Source organism: Stegodyphus dumicola, chromosome 6 (genome assembly GCF_044657685.1).
Source record: "Stegodyphus dumicola isolate Sdum_Otavi_A_Nest chromosome 6, ASM4465768v1".
NCBI classification, from domain to species: domain Eukaryota; kingdom Metazoa; phylum Arthropoda; class Arachnida; order Araneae; family Eresidae; genus Stegodyphus; species Stegodyphus dumicola.
Window position 1 is genome coordinate 205733674 of NC_140773.1, and position 17434 is coordinate 205751107.

The window sequence follows — 17434 nt, forward strand, 5'->3', positions numbered from 1 at the left end:
GATTCTGTTGCTACGCACGTACTATAAAGCGTTGCCTCTATGACGTAGAACAACATTTTGAAGTATGTAGTTGCTTCCAGTTGGTATGGCTAGGTAGGGCAGGTATAATACAAAGGAGTAGTTCGTTCTCTAAAGAAAGAATACTATTTAGAACAAGTATGGGAAAAAGTCTAGCTTTACGTGCTCGAAATTTCTGAGTAGTTGGTGCAAGGTGTGGGATTCTAGTGAGAGGATTAGCGAGGATCATCCGAGTTTGTTGACTAAAAGTGAAAGTCACATTTTACCGAATGGCAAAAGTCTTGCATGCTGGAAATAAAAATGTTTTATTTCGAACAGTGCTGTCTTTGCTCGCCGTGTTTGAAAATCAAAAATTCATTAGATTTGTGTAGTATAAGAAATAAATAAAAAAGACTGTCAAAACTCAAAGTTTCGGGTTCCAAGCTGCACATGTTCAGGTGGCAGCTTGAAGGTGTTGAGCCACCAAATTTTGGACCAAATGGGTCTGAAATTTGGGGCTCTAAGTGACGCCGTATTTCATATTGCGGTGAACATATCTGCATACGCACAAATGCTTCCTTATTTAGTAACAGAGGTTATTATTACGTTGAAATAATGTTATTATGAAGTAATAATGTTAATAGTTACTACCATTCGTTTGAAAGAATATTCAATTAAAAAAAAATCTACTATACAGATTTTGCAGTTTTATTTATAAAGCTAAAATAGGAAACATTTATTTTTAAACACTCTCTATATTCCCCCCCGAAAAGGTATAATTGAAATGGTTACATATTCCTTGGTGAATCCGACATCTATCTACATGATGCTTGATTTATTGTCCTAAATATTCTTTTTAGCTTTCGCTATAGATCAGTTCCATATTCCATATCATTCATCCATGCGAAGAAGTAGTCTATTTCAAGATTGCTGATCCTGGAAAAGGTGGGAAAGCAGTGTAATGAGTGGGGTGCGAGTGAGTAATATAGCCATTATTGTAGACTCCATACGTACGAGATACTGGTGTGTACCGCACAGTGCGGTAAGTTGGCACTGCAGCATAAGTTACCGGAAGAGGAGACACGACCCTAGAACAACAAAAAAGTCATCATTTAATGAATTCATAGATTAAGTTTTATTGAGCTAATATTTCTATATGTATACATAAAAAAATGCGCGTTTGTTTGTTTGTCTTTCATATAAATCCATAGTTTAATTCCGATCTTAAACTTGTCACACTCGACCTTCAAAACAAGAAGGTCGCCGTTGCCACTCTGCAAAGCGTGATATTTCAAATTTTATCAGAATACTCGGTGATATAAAAAAAATTGTATTGCTACTAGGGAAAACACAGTTCTATTAATTTGTCTCGAATTTAATCAACAAATTCGGCTCTTTAAGAGAAATGTGCTGCCATTGCCTAAATTAAAATATTTTAAAGAATGTTATCGTTCAGCAAAGCGTAAAATGTTTAATTTTTCGTGCATTAACCCGCATGCATAAACATGCCTGTTATAGCATAACACGCATTTTTTTTTGCCTTTTGAAAGTGAATTTGTATCGTCACAAAGTATTACTTTCGCTGTGAAATTAATTATGCCACCAAAATGAATCTACACCTCGAGCACGAAAAAAAAAGGCATTAAGAGCTTCAGAAACAAACGATCAACTGGAAAACGTTCGAGTACATACTCTTCAAGACCGTTCGTATGAAGCAAACGATCAACGGGAAACAAGAATAGAAGACGTTCGACTAAGCACTGCTTAAGCCTTCTCTGAGACAGACGAGCAACGGGAAGCAAGACTGGAAAAAGTTCGTGTACGCACTGCTCAATTCAGACGAATACTGCGAGCTGATTTACATAGAATTGAACTTCAATAAACATAATTAAAGCACTGATACTTTCTTTAAGTAGCATTGCAACGCATGCCGGGTAGCTAGTTTGGAATGTAAAGGAAAATATAAAAGACTATTTACTTTCCCTTCAATAATGGATTACAATGCAGATATTTTTCTGTTTAAAACATTCGCGGATAATTATAGTTATGCGCAAGAAACTTGCTGTAATTGAATTTATGTGTTAGATGGCATTATTCCATAGAGAATCAGGTGACATCGTGCCGTACAAGAGGACTTCAAACATCTTTAGGCAATTCGGCACTGATATCACAGTTTGAGCAGTGGGCATTAGAACAAAACAGCTTGATTTCTTTGATGAGAAATAAACCTCTGTTACGCCAAAATCATCTTGGTGACCAGATTTTTCAACTTCTGACTCCGCTGTTTTAACAAGATAGATGTAGATGTAATTCAAGTTATCGAAAAAGACACGACGGCTATTTCTGTTACAGGTAACTAAAGAGACATCGTACCAATGATTCAAGGATTGTCAGAAACACAGAAGAAAATATATATGTTCTGATGGCCGTTATTTCTAATATGACTGAATAATCATCTTTTACATTACGGATAAAAGTAGCCTACAAGTATTTCCCACGAACCTTTTGAACACAGGAATAAATTAAAAAAATAATTCATTGGCAACTTGAAACAATTTTCATCAGTGATCTGTAAGTAAGCACTCTCGACGAATTTTTGATCGAAATTACAGACAGCCTCCAACTTAGTATGATTCCTTTAACGACTTTTCAGTTTTTATTCTGATACGAAAGTATTACGAATTCAGTGGAAAAGTTAGAGTTGAAATGGTAAGTGTTACACATTAGTGCTCATACAAAATAAAGAGCATTGTACTTATGGTTATTAAATTTTTAGTTCTTTATACTATTCCTTGATTGATCCCTTAGCAGTTGAATGAGAAACCCCATCTTGATTATTATTTACTCTTAACTTCAGAAATGTGTTAATCTTAGTTTTCAGTGCAACGTTTGCTGAATGATGTGAGATAGCTAACACTCTAATATAAAGTGGTATTCGCTTTCAATATTTCAAGCATTCTATGAGCTCCTCTGGTATTTCAGTTTCGTACTTGCTTAACATATTGATTGCATTTAAATTAATTATGCCGCCCAACCGGTTAGCGACACTGATTGCCGTACCGAAGAAAACCGGAGGAGGCATGGATATCTGCAAATGTGTAGTGTCTGTGTGGCAGGAGAGCACTCTAAATATGCGGCGAGCCGAAAGTCCTCTCGAGAAGATCACCATCTTCTCGAGGGTTGGTAGGGAAAGAGGGAGGAGAGACCTCTGGACTCGCCCCCTCGGGATGCTCTCCATCAGAATTGAGGGCGGAACTGAGTAGAGTCGTACTGTCACCTGTGTGTTCAAGGCTTTTGCCAACGACAGGTGCAATCTTGCACGCCTTGCCAGGATGAATTTCGTGGGCTTGTTCTGATGTTACTGTCAGACAAGTGAGATAAGTCACACACATAAATAAGCTTCATCACTTTTCTTTCCAACTCGCATTTAATTTAAATAACGTGAAAATTAATGCGCAACTTTAATTTTTTAAAAGGTGCTATGTTTAGTGATAGGATTCATTTAAGCGACTGTTGAAAATTATTTTCCAGCCGTCTTTGATGGCAATGAAGGGCCATTCCTCTCAGAATCTCAAAACTTCCATTGAGATGCATTTTGTTTTTAATTCTTCGTTGAAATCTACGTGTTTTCAGTTCACTCATTCTTCAAGAAGTGTTTCAGTACAATGCAGTTTTAACTGACAGTTCCTCCATGAGTATGAATACATAAAAGCCATCTCCAAGGCAAAGATTTATGGGCCATGTTCGTAAACAAGCGTCGAGAAATCACTTGTTTGCATTAGGAAATGTGTATTTGTGCTTTGAGTATGAGAATATGAGAAAAAAATTCATTCAAAAAAATTGAAAATGATAGACCTTCGGAGTTTCTATAGTTTGTTTCTCCATTTTGGTTAAGGGATGGGTCGATTCATTTTATTAAAAAAAAGCACACAAGAGTCTGTCTGCAGAGGAATTGATGCCTTTCTGGATGACTATTTAATGGAACTGTCTTCTGTTCACGGTACGCAGAAAAAATCACTAAAATTTCCAGCCAGCGGTTCTCTACTCGACACACTACAGACCTTCTTTAAGCGGGATTAAACTCTGAGTGATATCAGTTTTTAAAATATTTTAACACATTTTAACAGTTATATATTTTAAAATTCTTAACACTTCATCAAACGATAACTGTCATTATCATAATCAAACATTATGTGTAATAGGTACATAATTATTTGCACACGTGACATCTAACTTAATATAATTTTAAATGGCCGAGATTTACTTAATAAGCTTAAGTAAGTAATAAGCTACAATTTAGGCTTCTGTGGCTCTTCTCAGAGTGGATGTGTCGGTTAATTTTGGCAAACCACACACAAAATATCTGTCTATAGGAAGACATATTTTTGTGGAGGATTTTTTTAAGAATAACTAATCCGATTTTGTCCCATATGAGGGAAGCTACAAAAACCCTAACCCGGGCACTCACCTAGAATCCAACCTTAGAATAGCAATATTTTTTTTCCCCAATGGCGGGCTCAAACCATCCACAGACTTTGTACGCTACTAAGGCCAAAAGCGGTGGTCACTTTATTATGGAGGCACCAAATAGGTGGACCACTTTTGCCTCAAATGAAGGGACGAACAAATACAACCATGAGATGTCTGGGATTCGAATCCGGACCATTTGGTAACGCAATCGGCTCCCCTAACCGCTACACCGTCTGGGCGGCCGAATAGCAAGATTTCTTTTTTTTAATGCCTTTAGGAAATCTGCAAACAATAGAAAAGAATTATCAACAATTTAAAAGCTGTTTAAGTGCGGTTAAGCCTAATTTTTAAATAACAGGGTGGACATGTTTGTTTACATTTGAAACAGCAGAATAGCAGATTTGTAGCCAATTTAGCAAGTATTACGTACCCTTAGGCCCTACACAGAAAGAGAGAGATGCCCTATGGAGGCCGTTTTAAGGGAAACTGGCTCGGATCCACGTTACGCATGGGGAAAACCACGAAAACGCCCATGCAGTCAGTCCGGTCGCCGGGACCTAAACCCCGGACCATATTCAGAGGCTTTTACCTCTCTGCCGCTGGTGGACCTAGCAATACTTCTTCTCTTTAAAGGTTTGGACGCTGATAGGAATCCTTTTTTCGCAAATTGAATGAAACTATGAAACATTTTTGCAAATTGAATGAAATTATGAAGCATTTCAAATTATGAAACATTTTCAGTCAATTACGTTAGCTGCCCTTATCGGTTAGTAATGTTGGATGCCGTCATCGTTGAGAAAAAGGCTCAAATCGCGGAGAAGATTTGAACATTTGTAAATGTGATAGGCCTTTGAGGGACAAGGGTGCTTAAATTACATGGAGAGCTAAAAGTTCTCTCACGAGGTTTGTCTAGTAGTAAGGAATGCTATAGACCCCGATTGGTTCCCCTTCGAAATTGAGATGGATGTCTTACCGTCGGCTGCAGTATGTCCGAAACCTATGCCGGTAGCAGACCTAATTCTGCGCCTCTGTGATAAGTCACGACATATTAGTCACAACAATAGTTGTTCTCGGAAAAGACCTATAACGTTTCCAAACGAGGATTTCACATATATTATATCCTTCTCTCAAATCTTCGTACTTAAACGAAATTACCATTTAAAGCAAACCATTATCACGTACCATATCTACAACCTTACGTTGATTTTGAAAACTTACAGAAGTTTAATCCTTTTCGTATTTATTCGACTTGAACAGTTTAAAAACTAATTTAAGAACATTTTATAACGTTAATTGATTCTTAATATTTTTTCTTCATAATTAATTATTTATGTTGTAATTCTAATATTATAACACTTTATTTGGAATTTCCTGAAGTGCAGGTAAAAGAATTCGGATTAAGGGACTGGTAGAGATTATTTTATCCCCCTAGTTTCTGTATATTGTCATAGCTCTAATTAAATAATAAAAGACTGAAAGAATAATTTATTTGTACTCATATATTCCACATTATATAAAAATGTAAAAATCTTATTTAAATACCAATTTTATGAACCTTTGAAAATATCAATGTAAATTTTCGAATATTACAATATTTAAAATTTTTTAAAAATTCCTAGAATTTTGGTTTTAAATCACATTTTCAAAACCAAATTATTTTTTTTAATTGCTTACTTTAATAAACTAGTATACGAAAATCATTGGTATATTTAAGGTGATTTTAACAACCAACTCCAAGGAAATGCAATTAAGAAGTACAAGTTTCTAGTGCTGCCATCTATTGCCGAACGATGATACTACTTTCAAATTATTTCTGCTAAAGGTGCTGATATCATATCATGAACAAACACTCAGGTTTTAATCACTTGTATTACACAGTTTGGAATTTTCTCTACTTTTAAAGGTATAAGAATTAATACGTGTTTTGAATTTTTCGCATTTTGCATAGAATAATTTTAAAATGTTACGTAATAAATAAATATATAGTTAAATTTTCATATAAATGTTTGGCTTTTTTTGCTCTGTGGAAAAATCAATATTTTACTATGCAGTTGCATAAAAGAAAGTAATAAATCAACACCTCTGACGTATCATGGGGAAAGATTTTCATAATATCAGGATCACGATAAAGAACATAATTAGCAATATTCTCAGATTGTCATTGCTTCGCAATAATAGTAAGCATGGTATTACCTGGATTAGAGATGCAGCCGCATAGACTACTGAAATCTCTTAAACGGATTAAAAACTAAAATGTTTTACAAATCAAATAAGTTTTTCAGAAGGTAACCAGTTTCTGTGTACTCAGCTTATACCTCAGATACAGAATAAATACTAATATTTACAGACTTCCTCAGACGTTAGGCCCTATTCGGGATTCACTCAGGAATCTGGAAAGAGCAGGGATAGGAATTCTGCGCTGCATACCAAAATAATAGCAAGTATCTAAGGATCACTGCATATACCTGTCGACTTGTTTTCCGTTCTATAGACTCTATTTTTGAATGCCTAAGGAACTGCGAGATTATATGGAAGGCCTTTCAAAGGCCGATTATTTCACTACGAAGGAAGATTTACGATCTACGATAGGAAAACACTTCTCGTATGTTGTATCTGCATTAATGTTTAAGCTTGAACTGAATTATTTTCTTTAGTTCAAGCTGAAAACAGATTTATATGTTGCAATAACAACATAATTTAATGCCGAAGCTAATGTAGAGAAAGAAGAAATTGTTATGATTTCTCTCTCTGTGGTCCTTTAGTTCTTTTTCAGCAATAACGACTGCTTGCAGTGAAAAAAACATTAAAAAATGAAATACAGTGGAAAATCCGCAAGTTTCTTCAACTGTAATGAAACTTTGGGAGAAAGCTATAAAACTGTTTCATAAAGCCTGCTGTTTTGTTATTATATGAAGATGGTAATAATGATTTCTTCAAGTAATTCAACAAATTACGTTCTTTCTCTTCATTAGTTTACGTAAGCATTGAGAAGTGCACATAAAAAAAAACCGTAAATTCATTGAATTTTTCAGCCTATGATTTATGATAACGTGTTATGATTGTTACCATAGATAAGGTGTTTCCAAAGAAAATGTTTTTCATTGTTAATGATTGTTGATATTAATTAATCTTCCCAAGAACATTATTCTTACCGTCTAGTGATTGTCCTCACAGGTGGTGCCGCGACTGCATAAACACGAGGAGCTGCTACCAGAGGCGCTGGTGCAATGGCTTTCTCTTCCACAACAACAGGAGCAGCAGCAACTGAATGTGCCGTGTTAGCATATGACTGCACAGAAACGTCAGCAGAATCTTGGTTAGCAGTTCCAGGCTCATTTGTTTTCACATTAGCGTGGAATCCAGTCTCATCGGCATAGTAGTCCACTACTCGCACGCGTCCATCCGCATCCGTCACAGTGTAAGATCCTGTCACCCGGCCATTGCCATCGGACGTCTCTTGGCGAGAACTTCCTCCTCCACTTGCTGGAGCTACGTAGCCGAAGCTGTAGGGTTTCGGTGATTCTTTCAAAACCACTGGTGCCTACATTAACGAAACAAATTCTTAATGAATAATTGTAACAAAAATAAAATATAATAAGGGCGCACGGTGGAAAATCCCACAAAGTATTCTTTACATGTGCATTATCCTCTACGGAAGATTGTAAGAATAGTTATCATATCTCCTCTAAAAGTTAATTTATGTGCCACAGGAAATGACCTCTCACTTTATTTGCTTCATGTGAGGATTAAACAGCATATTTGGTTAAATAATCATCATTCATTATCAAGTGTTACATTGTCTCAAAATCATACGCCAAACAGATTTTTTAAACTGATGCTACTAGGCTATAATAAAGTACTGGGTGTTTTATTAGAATATAAGGTATTTTCTCCCTCCTTCTAGTATGCTTTTGTGGTGTAGTGGTAGCACATTCGGCGCGCATTCGAGAGGTCCAAGTTCGAATACCGGCAAGAGCATTACTTATTTTTCACGTCTCTTGCATGATTCCTCCCAGGAGTCAACATAAAAAACTCTGCGAAGCTACTGGTTAAGATCTGTACCTAGGCAGTTTCGGCTGCAGAGGAATACAAATTATGAACCTTGTGGTTCTGAAGCCCTGGAAAGATCACTTATTGGTCGGCCAGTGGGTCTGACAGGTCCTATAGCTGACGACTCTAGTAGTCCTGGGTGGCGTCCCGGGTACGCTCGATGATGTCTCTCTGCAATGGGCAGCCCAAGCGACCGACAGGTAGCAAATGATACACAACGATCGGTGCCGCAAAAACGATGCAGCAGGTGCGAGGACAGGGATCGATCGTTTGTGCCTGGTTCTACGAGGAGATGGAACTCTTTGTGTCATTAAGTTGACGGTAAGAGGAAGCCTATATCTTGTCGTCTCCTGCTTAAAAAAAATCGAAATGTCTCTACAAGAGAAACTGTTTAATTGCATACGAACTTAGTCTCGAGTGGTATTCTATGATCTGGACTGATTTTAAAAGACTTTATTAATTCTTCTTCTGTGTCTATTTCAACTTATAGAGATGGACGATTAACTGTCCTCAATTGCATTCTGTTACTGTTGAGTGTGGTGTAATAATAAGTGTTGAGTACTTCATAAGTAAATATTGCTTGTTAAGATGTAAACAGAAAAACCTAATTCCTGGATATCGTTTCGTTATATTCGTTATTGTTTTAATTGCAGATGTTTTAATTCTTAAAGTTATAAGACATCTTCTCCCTCCTTTCCGTGTGCGTTCGTGGAGTAACGGTAACACATTCGGTGCGTGTTCGAGAGGTCCAGGCGACTACACTGCTCATTTTTCACGTCTCATGCTTTAATAAAATGTAATGTCTCTACAATGTTAAATGGAAAATAATCTACTTTAAACTCAGTCTCAGAAAGAAAAGAGAAGGGGAGCATCTGGATAGATAAACAAAATTTACGACTGCAAGGCAATCTTGCTTGCAAAAAAAAAAACAAAAAAAAAACAAAAAGAACTGTTTGTTTTTTCTAAAAACTCCTACGAAGCATAGTTTTCAGCTAATTGTTTTACTTATTTTGCAGTCTACTAAATCATGTCCATACGTGTACTTATACTAATATACCTTGCTTTAATATTTCCTAATGAGAGAAAAGCTCGAAATGATCTTTGAAATGGGTACATACTAAGAAGTACGAGTACAACTTGTGACTTTATTTGTTGAAATTCAGTTTACTATGCAAATGAAGCTATTAGGAGCACATCCTGCATTAGGTTTCAATGCATTATGAAACTTATGGAGATAATACTAATGCTGCATGAAGGGAAAAGTGTCTATTGGAAGATATCAGATGAAATCATACATCTTTTTTAGTATATCATTCATACTTAGATCAGAAAATTTTAATGTAAATGTTTGGATATCTGGGACAATCCGTGATATGTATCATATCAATACCTTCCACATTTACTTGTCACCTCAAATCATATCTGCAGAAATATGTTGTATTTTGACGAAATTCAAGGTGCTAAATTTTGCAAATCCAGCAAATGACTATCTGTTCGCATAAGATCATATATCATACAAACGCACAGAATGTTCTGTATCAAGCAAATGATTCAAAATAGTATTCCTTGAGGATCAGTTTCATAGAGTAAAACTAGAATTTGAGTATCCCATTGATGTACTATTCGCAGCAAATGATATGCATTTAAAATTAAAGCAAAAGGAAACCTTAATTGGAGTAGACGGGGAAATAAAACTCTGTGAACTTTGAAGCCTATCAGACACAGTTTCTTTTTCGAGGGATTTTTTTCACATTTTAATCAAAATATTATTTTGAATGGTGTTTCACTGAAGTAAAGGTTATTTGCTAAAATATCTCAATTAAAATTGACCACTAAAGTGGGCAGGGCACAAGACTACAAGATGATGAGTTAATTCGATGGCTAATCCAGTCTTCGGATTTAGTCTCCTACAACAATTTTTGGGATGCTTTTAAAAAACTATTCCTTTATCTCCATTTCCGCTAATCTCCAGAGTTTTCTCAGCAGTATTAACGATTTAATTGATCCTGACGTACTGCTACTAGTTTGAGAAGTAACATCGTGTAAACATTTTTCGTATTAATAAAGGTAGGTACTTTGAGATCAGTTTCGGAATATGTAAAAAAAATCACTTGGTGAGTTTCCCTTTCTTTCAATGCAACGAAAGTTGATTCCAATAATTTGTTATAAATTTTGAAATATTTCATTGAATTATGAATAACTTTACATTATTACAGCATTATCATGAAAGTTTAATAGCTAGTAAAGCATTAAATTTTAACACTCATTGCTCCTAAAATTGCGCCTAATTTATCAGATACTAATGCAAAGTAAATATGACCGATCTTTTCCAAAAAGACAAATTTTAATATCAAAGTATCCAAAAAGTTTTAAAAACTTATCCATCAAAATAATAAAATTTTGTCTGCTAAAATACATGTTCGTTAGCATTCATAAATTGAGGAAAGCAAATCAGTCATCTTAAATAACTCTTAAAAGATAAACTTACCGTATATCGTACTGGCACGATTACAGGAGCAGGTTGACTGTAAAACGCGGGCCTAAGAACAGCTGGAGTTCCACTGCTAAGAACAGCTAAGGAAGCCAACAGGAAAGCCTAAGAGGAAAGGAATGTGTTTCTATTAATCATACAAGCAACAACAAAGTCCAGTGATAATTCCTTTTACAGATTACTGTTTGAGTTAGAGTAAACCTAACTGACTGCATACCTTGAGCAAAATACAAACATCTAAGACAAACAATACAACCAACTAAGATAATGTCTCAAACTGGCCGCGGGACGCATCCGGTTCCTGAAGCAATACTACGAGACTCATAAGCACATTTTTGTTACGTAGTAATTATGTTGTTTGTATCACAATTCTGTAATAATTGCTATAATAATTATGTTGTGAATACTATATTTATAGTTTTAGTAACAGGGACAGAGAACTGGAGCGTCACCCTCACTGTGCACTATTACATATTTATTAGAGATTAATAGTGACGTCCGGGATGTAATTCGTACAGGCCCGTACAGACGCTACAGGTTGGTGGCTCTGAGAATAGTGCCCTATTTGGACCCAGCAAAGAGGAGGACATCTAGAGGTAATCCCTCCGGAATCTACGCATGCTGATAGCTTTAATGTATAGGTGTAAGATCGTCATGACGATTAAGAACAAATAACCAAATGTATTTTACTATAAAGCGTCACTACGATGACGAGTCATAGATACCGTGAGGATTTTGCATCACTAAAGTGGCGAGTCACTAAATGATAATTTGTGGCTTTTCGACCATTCAAGTGACGAGGCCTTGATTGTAACCTAATAACGGTAGCCATTTCTTTACGTTAAATCCCACAATTACCCCAGCCCAAGGCTCATAACAGGGTGGGGTCTGTGTCAGAGAATGCGCCGGATAGCAGTTGGGCTATATCGTCACTAAAAATGACGAGCCACTAAATGTAACCTTTGAATGTCGTAAATACAACACGTAACACATAAGCCCACCAGAGCTAATTTGGTAAGACGACCTGTGGTGTCCATTCAAATCTACTTGCCAAAATCAAAGTAGACACAATGGTCGACAAGCGAAATAGAGCCAAACAAGTCAGTCAATCCTTGAGCACTACTCAAGTCACTCGCAAAAACGGAGCAGAGGTATACTGGTGACAAGAAGAGGCAATAAGTCAACCCATAACTACTACTCAAGTCAATGAAAACCGAGCAGATGTGAATCAGTGACATGAAGAGTAACCGTTGGGCTACAGTGTCACTAAAATGACGAGCCACTAAAAGTAACCTTAACGCCAACCCGCAGGGGCCGATATGGGCTGAGGAATTATTAGCTAGTCCACCCTCTCAGAAGGCCAGACCAGATTCCATGTCTCCTCTCAAACAAGTGGTCGGTTCCGGAACATCCAGCCCAGACTCTCCTCAAGGGAGTATAACTAGACTAAACTTTTCTGCTCAGACACCACGGATCATCACAGTCAGAGATTCACCGCTGACATGTTGTCATCGGAAAAGTTTTAGTCACACAGAGATTAGTCTTTGTCACTGTATGCTTATATGCCAAGTGATCTGTATCAATAAGTAAATAAAACTAATAGGAATTAAATTAAGAAATACGAAGAAAGAAAAATATTTAGGAAACTTTTTTGACACTACACATTGCATTATTCATCAAGAAGCACTTTATTCCAAAAGTTTGCACATGAATAGTGCTATGAAAACAGTAAGTAAAACAGCAAAATTTGTCCGTGGACGAGCTGTGTTATTTTGAGAATTTCTTGCTTGCTTGAAGAAGCAAGAAATTCTCAAAATAACACTGTAGTTTTGAATAATAATAACACTGTAAATTTCTTTCTTGCTTTCTTGCTTGTTTCAAGCTTGAAGAAGTTGAATGTGAAAACTGAAAAATTATTTATTATAAAAAAATAAGCTGGTTAAGTCGGAAAGTTGTATTAAACCGGATTTTTATTTTTAAAAATGAAATCAAAATGTTCACGATACACAAAAGTAAAACCATCGACGAGCTACTTAATGATACATGGATTTCTTTTTGCAATTTAGCATTTCTTTTTGGTTTAACCAGACAATTAAATATTCTCAAAAAAGAGCTTCCAGATAAAAATAAACTTATCACTAACATGTGTACTGGTATTAAAGCTTCTAAAGTTAAATTGCAGTTACGCAGAACACAAGTATAAAATAGTATTTCGTCCATTTCCTACAATCTAAAAAGATTTTAATGCATTTTTTCGGAGCAGGTATCTAAAGACATCAAACTTTGAATAACTTGGTCCTCCACTCTAATATGGGCATCTGGAAGCCCGAATTTGGAACTGGTTTTATTATCTATTTCATATTTTGTAAAACTTAAACGAATTTTTGATAAACGGAGATTTTAAAGCAAGCGATTGCAACACTGTACGGAAAAAAAAAACACCTTTATTTCCAGCCCTCAAGACTGTGTATCGAAATTTCTAAAGATATGCCCTTTTTCAATTATTTTTTATATTGCTGTTGATTTGAGTTTGGTGGCTTAACTTCGAAGAACATGATATTTAATAAATAAATGTTACACCCAAAACGTTTTTTAAAAAAAGTTCCCTTTGGGCGTAATGTAAACTCTGAAAGACTTCAGTTTTTTCTACTTTTTATTTCTTTACTTTATTTCATTTTCTTGTTATTTAAACTACGCTATCACTTCCACTTATCTCTACCTCTCTACAAATTATAGGCGAGGTACGTTGTGTATAGAAACGGATTTCTCGAAAGTTAAAGAGAGAAGTTTTGCAGCGATGCTGACCGTTATATTATTTTATAACCCAGCTCTGAGAAATACACGTTAACTGGCGTTAGCCTTTTTCCAGTGTTATTCTTTAATTAATATTTAGTTCAAACTGAGCCAATGCTTGTTAAACTTTTACATTTGAAAATCTCCAGTTTTAAATTAATACTGAATTTTAATTCACATTTTATGTTATCCAAAACTCTGCAAACTGCGAAGGTCAAATTATGAGCACAAAGTTATGCATTTGTTAAATTCAAAGACTTAAACAAAAATGTTTTTTTAAACTTTCTTCTCTGTCTGTTAGTTGTTTTCTATTTTCGTAGATGGAGCGAAAGTCGCCTGACAGTCTCATTTGAGACCAAAACGTTAAATAAAGGAGTAAAACTCTGTGGCAAAATCTAAGAAAAGAACCCATCTGGTCGATGTATATGCAAAATCTGCGATAAAGATAGTTTCTATTAATTTCAACTCCAAAGCTACAGGCTTTAGAAATGTCATGTGTCAGAACAGTTTAAATAAGTAATAAAAAAAGAATAAGTAATAATTATTTATACTTAATTTGTGTATTTTAAGTTAAAATGTAAGTTAGTAAGTGGTTAATTGAAGATATTATAATTATTTGAAGTAAATATCGGCCTCAAAATTTAATATTTAGCTATGAACATGTTTAACTTACAAAGAGTACTCAATAGAAATTTCTTTCATGTACCAACCGGCCCACCAGCGGCCGAGCGGTAAAGTCGCTGAACACTGGTAGTTCGGTCCGAGGTCCGAATCCCGCGAACGCGCTGGCTGCATGGGCGTTTTCGTGGTTTTCCCCATGTGTAACGTGTATACGAGCCAGTTTCCCTTAGAAAGTTCTCCACGAAAGGCATCCCTCCCCTTAGGCAGATAGCCCTCGTGTGCTTTGCCATAATTAAATACACACATGTACCAACCTTCAGATTTCATATAGAAAATAAATATAAATTTGAATTTTTCCTTTGGATTATTATTATTATTTATGTATTTTTTAATAAATATATTAAACGAAATTTAACCTCTTTAGTCGTTAGAAACAGAATTATAGCTGTTCTTGTCATACGCCGTAAGCCGAAAATTTCTTTTTAAGAACCCGGAAGTTGATGTCAGAAGGTACACAAACTCCTCTAAATAACTTTAAGAAAAGAATTTTTCTTTTGAATACTTTTTGTTCAAAAGATGGTTTCGAACCTTTCTTTTTGTTATTAAGTGCCTGGGAACATGATTAGTTTTGCAATTTAATTTTCATAAGTGGCAATTTTTTCCCTTCTGTTTGTGTTTGTATTACATTATACCTATTTTTTGAAAATCTTGATTTTTGTGAACTTTTCTGTTATGAAAAAAAAGTTAACTTAAAGCAATTTTATGAAAATTTCCACTAATATTCTAGGAAATTACTATGAATTAAATATATTAAACATTTAAGTTTATGCACTTATCTAATATTCTTTTGTAAATGAAAAGGGAGAAAATTTCTGAAAAATAGCTAATACATGCACTCAAACAGGAATATTTAACAGATATTTTATTTTATCACTTAGATTTTAGTTTATTCAATTCCTTATATCTTAATAAATATTAGTGGCAGAAATAAAAATAAAATATTGACAACATATCTAGTAATTTCTGCTGTAACATATCTAGTAATTCTGAAATTTCACACAATTTTAACTAAAAATGTAAGGAAAAAAAAAACAAAACTTTTACTTTGATAACATGTTTATTACCTCTTTCTGTAATTTTAAGTAGTATTCTGCTAAATAACACTAATAATAGATTCATTTGTAGAGTATTTTCTAAAATTCGGCAGTCAAACGTAGTCCGATACCTTAAGCTAAAACTTTTGTTTTCAAGACGAACAAATCTGATGTGTACTCTACATGACCTACTTGTACGAAATATTTAATTGTACGCATTTTTTTCTGCATTTCATTTAAACTTATTTCCTCGAATATCATTAGAGATATATTTCTCATTCAAATAATTCCCTTCTCACTTCGATACAAGGCAAAAATACATAAAAACTCAAAAAATCTATATTAAAAATTGAAATATATAGAAAAATATAAAACACCAAATACAGTTAAAACAATTTAAAAAATTTTTACAATTAAAATTACAGTTTCTACGCAAAAAGAAGCAATTTGGTCAACAGGCAAGAAGGCAGAGTTTTTAGTGGAAAAAAAAACTGAAAGTTTGCTTTTGTTCTCACTCGGCAAAAAGACACTGAAGAAGTATAAACTGAATTTCTTGTGGACGCTATGCTGAGTCAATATATGGCAGAATTTAATAACTTAAATGATAATTTCAAAATGAATTAAGCATAATTTAATTCGCAATAATACAAGAAGACGTTGTTTTGTTGTTGCGAAGCTTAATTTTCTAGATTGGCAACAAATCCACTATTCTCCTAAGTTTCAAGTGTAAACACATATGGCTGCTATGGCAAAAAATTAGGTTTAGCCGCACTTAAACAACATTTAAATTGTTGACATTTCTACAATTATAACGTGCAGTTAACTAAAGGCATAAAAACCTTCACTGGAAGACAAGAAAAACCTAATTGAATCATTTTAAAGCAAAAAATGCAAAATTTACAAACTTATAAGAAGAAAGAAACTGATCTCAGTGAGGCGAGCAACAGAGTGGATATATATATATATATACATATATTTATGTATGTTTGGTGTGGTCGATTGCAACCAAAAGAGGAGTACACATCTACATGTTACAGCAGTCCTATATACAAAATTTCAATGCTCTTATTCGTTTTTGAGTTATGCGAAATACGTACGTACAAACGCCATGAAAAAAGAATCTCCTCTGAATCCATTTTAAATCAGTTTTATAATTCGTTTGGGGAGAAAGAATCGTTCATTCTGTCTTTAAGTACAAATATCAAGCAAATACATCATTAAATTGCATTCGATAACTATCAAAATGGATAGTTTCGTTGAAATATGGTACCCGGAATTCTTCGTGATTACAATACTTCCTTCACTTCGTGCAAGGAAGTAAAAATACAATTTTTTTTAATTTGAAATATTTACATAATTTTTATCAGCTATTATTTTATGTGCGCATAGTTCCTTATACTTACATTAGGTTATTAATTTAAATGCATAAAAATTTTATTCTGAAAATTAACTTACCACGAACATGCTGAAACCTGAGGGATGAAAGAAAAATGCACCTTCAAACAGAAAGTTATGTGAGGAACTGTGGATTCTCAAAGCTCCACCCAGAGTTTATATAGTCAAATCCGTGATCTGATTTCCATTATCATTTCTTTTTTTTTTTTTTTTTCTTTTTTTCTTTTTTTAATTATCTGTCTTCTCCTGCAATGGAATTCCGAATGAATCCGATCCTCATCGATGTCCCTGAAATGTCACTGATATTATGAAACTTTCTTCTGTTGGACACAATGCTAGAAACAAAAGAGTTGGTGGCGGGAGGGAAGTGGTCCCAAGTATGCGTTATCTTTTGGTCACTGGTTCATTATTCCTTTTTCTTCTTTGTGTTTTATTTACTTTCTTCAGATCGACCCACCTCTCTCAGAGGTTCGACCTCGATCGTAGAGAAAGTGGGAGAATATCTTGGTGTGTCCTGAGAAAT

General features: G+C 34.8%; 1 protein-coding gene across 1 annotated transcript; it reads right to left on the reverse strand.

Moving 5' to 3' along the window:
- Window positions 1–689: 689 nt before the first annotated feature.
- On the reverse strand, window positions 690–17128 carry LOC118193273 (uncharacterized). The gene is made up of 4 exons (XM_035364326.2): window positions 16972–17128; window positions 11006–11113; window positions 7620–8008; window positions 690–1085 (listed from the first exon to the last, which is right to left on the reverse strand). Exons 1-4 carry the CDS (start codon window positions 16978–16980, stop codon window positions 914–916), a joined length of 678 nt encoding a protein of 225 aa, XP_035220217.1. The 5' UTR covers window positions 16981–17128; the 3' UTR covers window positions 690–913.
- Between the last annotated feature and the right edge of the window lie 306 nt (window positions 17129–17434).

Bases quoted from the DNA above. Each gene is read 5' to 3' on its own strand.
- LOC118193273 (XM_035364326.2), bottom strand. The intron at 8,009-11,005 runs GTAAGTTTATCT...TCGTTAATGTAG, and splicing joins TCGTGCCAGTACGATATACG to GCACCAGTGGTTTTGAAAGA. The intron at 1,086-7,619 runs GTAAGAATAATG...TTGTTGTTCTAG, and splicing joins GTGAGGACAATCACTAGACG to GGTCGTGTCTCCTCTTCCGG.